Raw genomic sequence first — 8431 nt, forward strand, 5'->3', positions numbered from 1 at the left:
TTTAATCAAATGCAAAGTTTAAACTTCTCAGTCAATTAAAATTCCCATTCTAGTGCGTGAACCAACCAAGGGAATTTACATTAATGATACCCGGAAATACATCTCTGACTGAAAGATACATGGCAGAAAGCAAAATAACTTGACTAATTAATAAAAAAAAGGAGGTTAAAACCAGTATGGCCAGTAATAAATGAATTTTATAACATAAACCAAAATTTTGGCTAGCTTCACAAAATCCCTTGACCTAGCTTCCTCTATTTTCAACTCTAACCTCCTTTCATTCCTTTGCTACGAAAACAAATTATAACAGCTAGAGGTGGTTGTCAGTATTTCTTCTGTACACCAAAAAAGGCAGATCCCTGTACATGCTAATCGTTTGATCTGCAGCCAGCAAAGCAGCAACCAAGAAAAAAAGTCTACAGCATATTGTTCCACCAAAAACTTTACACAAAATTCAGAGCGCAGGAACAGGCTTATGTAACACCGACGTCCCTTGAAATATCATCATGCGATAAAATTTCTTATACTTGTTTATCTGTAACCACAGCAGAAATTAGTAGTCCATACATAATGAGTGCAAACCATCGAGAATCTACACTGAACGTAAGATGAAGTTAACACATACCTCATCTTGAGCTAGCTTTGTAAACCCAAATTTACCGGTCCATATCGATTCAGCTTCATCGGCAGCTGGTAGGACAAGGTTTTTCACATTCAAAGAACCAAGTAATGTCTCGATACAAGAAAATAGACACTGAAAATAACCCTGGAAAAAAAAAAACGTTTTTAGTTAGAATATTTCCTGACATTCGCAGAAATCCTTGTCACTAAAGTAAAAAAACTAGATAACCTGTCCTTGTTGATCAGAAGTTGTTGCCACCAATGGAAGCTCAGCAATTTCTGACCCAAAGACACGAAATACTCCAGCGCACACAATATCTCCACTGCAAAACAATAAAAATATACTTAGTAAGTAACAGATCCAACCAGATTTGCAACCCACATAAACCATGCTAACGTGATATACTTACTTGACAGTAAGCACTGCACAGTACATCCCACTAAAGTCTTGACCCCGAATGTTCCTTCTGAGGAAATGAAACAAATAAGAAAATTCATTCACATCCTACATATACATAATATATAAATAAATAAATAAATATAGAATACACAAAATATACAAGGCTTACCCAAACAACATTGTCGGAATGAAATCTCGGCCCGATGTTGAATCAACTATAGGATCAAACCTTTCCTGTACAAAAACAAGATTCAAACTAACTAAAATTGCACATCCATCAAACTTGACATAAAATAAATGTCGTCTTCAAAATATAAATGAAAAATATACCACAATTTCTATACTAAACAAAGTAACTGATAAAAAGTTCTCCTTCTATACATATTTACAAGATCCTTTTCAGAAATTGTCATAACTTTTCAAAAAAACCCTTCGTAGCTGAATAATGCATTAATCTTTATTTCCTAAAATAGCATTAATTTATTGAGGTGTTTACCAAAAATATAATAGATATTTGAAACGAATGACATAAGTCTCTATAAGTAATCTGATTTAAGAATATAATTACTATGAAAGTCTCACTCAAATACTTTAGATTTAAATATGACAATAACAACAATACTAATTATTGATCAACTTATTATTTTCAACCAATTTAACTCACTTTCTTAAAGAGTATGTATCAGTCGAGAAGATCTTATAAATAGAGAAGGAATAGAAAACGAAATAAAGATTAATCTTTATATACTCACATGGAAGATAGCAACAGCCTTTGAAAGCCTTTTCCTATTTTCGACAGAATCATCTAGCTTCCAATTTATAACCCTCCATTTAACATCAAGGTCACCTTGAATGTCTATACTTTTCTCTTCGTGCTTCTTTTTTATCAAACTTAGAAGGGACTCTGGGACACTCTTTTCCCCGCAAGCTGCTAAATCTGCCAGAGCAGAATGAATTTGATTGCAAGATGTGCCACAAAACCAATTCCCCTCAGGCAATTCCTGTAAATTAATATCCGTTAAAAAAATGTACTTATTACAAGACGAATTCTCAATTAGAGTGCAAAATCAATAAAGAACAACAGTACCTCAAGGTTCTGCATATTATGATCCTTCAAGCATCCAACATGATATTCTTTCTCACACTGCAAGAACACTCCTATCAGAACTTAAAAACATATGATATAAAGAAACTTGTCATTAAGACCTGGCTATCTAAAACACAGAAAAAGCAAATACCTGATCACAAATAATTACTGTCCGAGGACCAAAGCTTTTACTGAAATTGTGACGACTGTACATTGCATCAAAGCAGGAGGAAGGAAGGCAAAAGAATAATGTGTCAATGCTAGAGTATTGAATCACATGTATAGAAACTAACAAATATTAAAGAAACAGAACGAAGTATTCAATACAAAAGAAGGATTTCAAATGGCCTGGGAAAAAATTCCCAACGTGAGTTCACCACACCAACTAATAAATGAGCCTAGTGTTACATTGGCAAGCTTTCAGTTGACTAGTGAAGGCCTAAAACGACACCAAAGAGAAGCCATGGCAGTAATAATTTCATTATATTATAACTTGGGTCACTACACTACCTACCAATAAATAAATATATAGCAGTGTTACCTGCACAAGGCACATCCACCATGGTCAACTTCTACAGTTCTGACAACACGAATACATCTTGGGTTCATCTGTTCCAAAATATCAGTGCCTTCAATCCTTCCAGCTGCCAGAGCATTCTTATTATGTTGCCCCTGCCTATCTTTCTGGAAAACATTCTGGCAATACTTACAATACCAAGTACCACTGGGAATGCATGGCAAAGGGACACAGTCTGAAATTGTAAAATTTTAAAAGAGCCCGTCATAACAATGACTATAAACACTAGCATCAAGATCAAATTGCTGAGCAAAAGAATTACTCTCCAATTAAACAAAAAAGGATACCACGAATTAAATTCCACCATCACTGCCAACAATTTCATTAAAGAAAAAGAAAAAAAAAAAATCTCCATAATTCCCAGAGGTGCAACACTATCCATAAAGAAAATCTTACATAAAAAATTAATTTTGAAAATGATTTTCGCATATATTTTGATAAAATAAAACTGGAATTTTTTTTCAGGAGGGAGACAAGATTGTCCAATTCCTCAGTCAAGAAATGGCATGCTAAAAGCACTAGAAAGTGCTTAAAGAGTGTCTTACAGATGGCATACAATGAAGGATCACCATAAAAATAAAAATAAAAAATGGATCTCCATAGCTCAAATGTCAGTTCAGATACATAACATTGGTTTTCCTAAAGTAAGTTGACAAATAAAATTAAAAAGCGGACTTAAAATAACAAATTTTCCTATTGATTTTGATTATAAAATAAATCCACACTGAAGAATTTATTTAAGAGCTTACAATCACTTTAAAAGTGTTATTACAGAATTTTCTAAAGATTGTTGGGTGCAAAAATATCCTAAAAACAGTTAAATAATGGTATGATTTCTAATCATTATGGCCTTTTGTGCCCCATATGCACCCAACAACCCAGAGAAATTCTATACAGGTCCTATACATTCTTTTAAAGAAGCTTCCCTACATTTCACTTAATAGTTTTGGCTGGCAAGATACCATTACTGACATTTTTTCAATACATCAAAGCTGGTTCAGTTTCCGTATCTAGTTTCTTGTTTAGTTTAAAATTTAACTCCTGGATGTATTATACCTCTGTTCGAGGAGAGCGTAAAGGAACACATGTCAATAAAGAATAGATTAGTACAGTAAAAGGCAAACAACGTTTCACCTATGTGAAAAGCTCTAGGGCATCCATCACAACACAAAAGATCCCCTCCATCTTCACATATGATGCAGAGATCATCATTATCATTGTTGGAAAATCTCCGGTCTTTTGATAAAGAGATGGACAACTCATGGAGTGAGATTCCATTAGATGTGTAAATGTGCAGGTAACTGCAACACAATAACACAATTTTAAACAAGGAAATGACGACAGTCAACTGTTGAAAACACTCTCCATCAAGTGAAAGTGATTAAGTTTCTTCTCTTCTTTTCCTCAAAAATGATAACATGGTAACAAATAATTTTCCTCACAAATACTTAATCTGTTAATCTAATTTTATTTTACATACTGTACTAGAGCTAGAAAATACTTATAGGGCCCAAAACAAATACATTGAGCTGAGCAATTTAACACAAATCTAGATAGAAAACGCAGGCACACACTATAATTGCATCCAATAACAATTTAAACTCATTTAATGAACAAGACAACAAATAAAACTCATGATGAGCATATTAATGCAAATTTAGATAAACAATGCATGTGCACCCTGCATCCAACAATAAAAGTTAAACAAGAACTCACGGCTTTCGTCGAGATGCCCAACCAGCATGAGCTTCAAACTGAGAAGCACTGACCTGCTCAACCAATTTTTTTTACAAAAACGTACAGGTGTTAAATATCTATCATAGCCTAATATGTGGCACTATATAACATATAACAAGGAAAAGCACCTCACTGTTGCAGCAGGTACAAAATATTCCATATCCCTTTTTGTAACCAACCAACAGTTTCTGACCACAAAACAAGAGTACAATAAGCAGATTAAACCCAAAAAAACAATAGGAAAAAAAAAAACAGAACCAATCTTAATCAAAGCTACCTTTCCATGAGCATAGTAGGCTACTTCAGTTCCATCAGGCAAAACATCTCCTTCAAATACCAACTTATGCAAGCGCAGATCCCTTCAAATATTAAAAAAAAAAATACATGAATTAAATCCTTGATAAGTCCAAATCACAGGTATATTAAAACATGTACATATAAGCAATTCTAAATTTTAAGTGAAGTAAATGTTTAGAAAAGTGATTTACAAATGCACTTACTTCCTAGTTAGTCTTCCCTGACTCTTACCACGAGATGCACTGTGCTTCATCCCATTCTTTAATGAATTTGGCTTCATCACACTGTTTGATGAATTAAGCTTCATCCCACTATGTAACAAATTTGGCTTCATCTCATTGATTAATGAGTTTGGCGCCAAGCAATTATTTAGCGAGTCTGGTTGCACTCCATTGTCTAATGAATTTGACTGCATCTCATTGTCTAGTGATTTTTGAACCATTACTGGCTCTGGTGATCTGAGATAGATAGGATGTGCATGCATTAAATAATCATATGCAATACATTCGGTGAACTTTGATAATATTACTATCACAACGCACATTACATAGTCTCTTACAGAAACATACGTGTGAAAGTGAAAGTGACATTAAACAAAATAACTAGTCATCCTACACTATAATAGCCTGTCCATTTATTAATAAGGAATAAGACAGGATGGTAAAACGGTTGATAAGTTTTAAACTTAGAAATTATTCATCACTTTAAAGGAAGGAAAATGTTATCATATTTATCCTAAATTCTCATTTCTCATCCTTATAATGTAAAATCAAGCAGCCATTACGTTTATAAAACAAAAAATTAAGTGATACCTTGATTGAACCGGTGATGAAATCTTTATGCTACTTGCTGTGGCTATTTGAGGGGGACTTGCTAAGCAACAATCGCATAAGAGCTTTGACACACCCTTGCATGCTCCTAAAATAGACACCGAAAGACATCAATATCAGTTGTTACATGGCCTGGAAATAAGTATGCAATGCTGCAAACACATTGGGATAATCAAGAGAGAGAAATCAAGAAGTATATGCATTTCAAACCTCGGCAGTGTAAACAGATCGAAGATTTGTTCATAGTGAAGCCACCAAGTAGTTTTTGGACGGCTTCCTCCATTGACTCCAATGGCAAATCGCAGCAGGCATTCATGACATCACGGAGGTTATTTCCACCATTCCCACAATCCATGTAAATATACTCCGGGGGACGTTTATTTGCACTGCCAGCATGCAGCTCAAACACAGTGGGCGTGACCACCTATTTCCACAAAGAACCAAATAAAAAGCACAAATTACAACCATAATCTGTAAGACACTGGACTAAAAAGAATTTTCGTATAACTCACCTCAATCCCCATGCAACTCTCACAAAAGCACAGAATCCCAGAGTTTCGAATCACTCCTTGAAGCGCTGTTTCTCCATTCTTTCGAGCCTAAAAAGTCGTCAAACAAACTCAAACATCAAGCAGAAAGTCTTAAATACAGACATACAAAATCCATCATTTAAAGAAGTAAAGATTATATACCTTTGATCCTTTCATGTACCTCACTGTCAATCCGTCAAGAATGCCCGTAGCCAGAAGATCCTTCAACTTGGAAGGAAATTTCCTCAACCTAGAATTCGAAAATCTTCCCGAAATAGGAGTGGTCATTAACACCGAAGCCTCAGTTTCTGATTCCCTCTTAATAACATCATCAACTCCAACCGCACCAACATTTTTCTCGTCATTTGCTTCCTCGGGTTTTTCCTTCAATGCCGACCGCGTAAACCTTCTCACAGTCGGAAGCCTCTCAATCCACTTTTTCGTTCTCTTCTTATACTTCTTCCCCTTATCATCATCATTCTCCAAAACAAGGGTTTCCCCAATAGGTACCTTATCTCCCGAAACACTCTTCTCCGATTCCTCATTAATTTCGCCAAGAGGTTGTGCCGTCTCATCCACAACCTCTTCCTTCAACGTCTCAGCCACAACAGGCTCCTCCTCATTGACACCACTATCAAACACCTTCGGTTCCTCTTCGCCCACGACAATTTCTAACGCCTTCGGTTCCTCCTCGCTGATAACAGTTTCCAACACCTTCGGCTCCTCTTCNCANATAACAGTTTCCAACANCTTCGGCTCCTCTTCGCAGATAACAGTTTCCAACACCTTCGGCTCCTCTTCGCAGATAACAGTTTCCAACACCTTTGGCTCCTCTTCGCAGATAACAGTTTCCAACACCTTCGGCTCCTCTTCGCCCACAATATTTTCAATGGCCACATCACTCTTCGTTTCCTCTTCACAAACCAACATTGCCGCAGACTCTGACTCTCCCGCGTGATTATTCTTCGGCTCATCATCGCTCTGAAGATCCACCACGTCGCTCTTAGCCTCTTCCTCGCTCAAGACGTCCTCCGACGTTTTCGGCTCGACGGTCTTCCTGGACCGTTTCCGGGCAGATGCAGTCTGAACAGGAGGGTCAGGCCGGTTCTTGCTGGCCCGCGTTCGGCCCAGAGAAGCGCCGCAGATCTCAGATTGGGCCTTCATTGCGAACGCGAACTCCCTCTTGAGACCAGTCCGGACCCTAGAAAGCAACACGAACTCGTCGGAATCGGTGCCCTTGGCCATTGATTGAAGCTATTAGCAGCAGAAAAGGGTGAACAATACCCGAAAATTTATGGAAGATCCGAGAAAGTGTGCGGATTGCACATGCGAATGGGGAAGTTTGAACGAGAGGATTGGGTTGGAAAAGGAAAGTTAGGGTTTGGAGAAAAAAGGGTAAGAGTGAATAATTTGGGATTTGAGGGTCAAGGGAGAGAAAGACGCAGAAGAGATGTTAATGTTTTCTCCAATGCCCAAACTAACCCTGCGATGATCGCGATACCATTTCTCCAGATTTTGATTTTCCATTTGGCCTTGTGTTTCGTGATATTCCAGTTTCTGCTATCTCATTTATACCTTCCATAAATTTAAATACATTATTTGACCAATTTTGAATTTTTTTGCGGCCTATCCTTCACAGTTACCAATCATCAGCTGCAGTTGTTAAGATTATTCTATGCTACATATTATATTATTATATATATATATATATATATATAACTTTTAAATTTGAATCTTCTCTGCGAAAGAAATCTCACCTAAATATTACTAGTCGTTTTTATTCAGCAAAAGGATAGTAAAATTTTTCTATCGATATATAGTGAAAAGGTTTATATCAATTGATTATGAAATAAATTACGACATTAAAAGATGTATGATAAATTACTATTTCAGTTACTAAGTTGCATAAAAAATGTATTTATTTCATAAAATTAAAAATTATAACAAATAAATCTTTTTGAAATATGAATTATGTATTGTATGATAATAAAAAGATGATAGCGAATATTTTTATTATATAAATAATTTGTATTGTTGAGTATTGTTTCTTTAATTTTAATGTAGAAAACTAATTAATTTATATTTTAATTTAGTTAAACAGAATTCAGCCAGCCAATATTTTAATTATTATTTAATAAATATTGATAGTGGTTATAACTTTTTTTACCAAAAAATATTTGGAAAATGTATTTTTAACAATTTTGATAATCTTTTTACAGATTATATGATAGTTTGTTATTAGTTAAATTCAAATATATCAACCAATGAAATAGTGATACATTTTATTGTTGAAATATCCTTATGTTGTTTGTGAAAAGTGAAAAACGCATTTTGTGTATAATAATATTATGA

General features: G+C 35.3%; 1 protein-coding gene across 2 annotated transcripts; it reads right to left on the minus strand.

The window, feature by feature from the left end:
* LOC106759268 lies at nt 1-7625 on the minus strand. Of its 2 annotated transcripts, XM_022779715.1 has the most exons (19): nt 6902-7625; nt 6242-6865; nt 6062-6148; nt 5760-5973; nt 5532-5637; nt 4923-5177; nt 4700-4781; nt 4551-4610; nt 4402-4454; nt 3820-3986; nt 2650-2860; nt 2260-2314; nt 2109-2165; nt 1774-2022; nt 1191-1255; nt 1032-1088; nt 851-944; nt 626-766; nt 1-535 (listed from the first exon to the last, which is right to left on the minus strand). In XM_022779715.1, the coding sequence occupies exons 1-19, from the start codon at nt 7322-7324 to the stop codon at nt 455-457; spliced, it is 3081 nt and encodes a 1026-aa protein (XP_022635436.1). In that variant the 5' UTR covers nt 7325-7625; the 3' UTR covers nt 1-454. The 2 variants fall into 2 exon arrangements, with proteins under 2 accessions (XP_022635436.1, XP_014497843.1); XM_014642357.2 differs by having other exon boundaries at nt 6242-7625.
* Between the last annotated feature and the right edge of the window lie 806 nt (nt 7626-8431).

The sequence above is a fragment of the Vigna radiata genome, chromosome 4 (assembly GCF_000741045.1).
Source record: "Vigna radiata var. radiata cultivar VC1973A chromosome 4, Vradiata_ver6, whole genome shotgun sequence".
Lineage (NCBI taxonomy): Eukaryota > Viridiplantae > Streptophyta > Magnoliopsida > Fabales > Fabaceae > Vigna > Vigna radiata.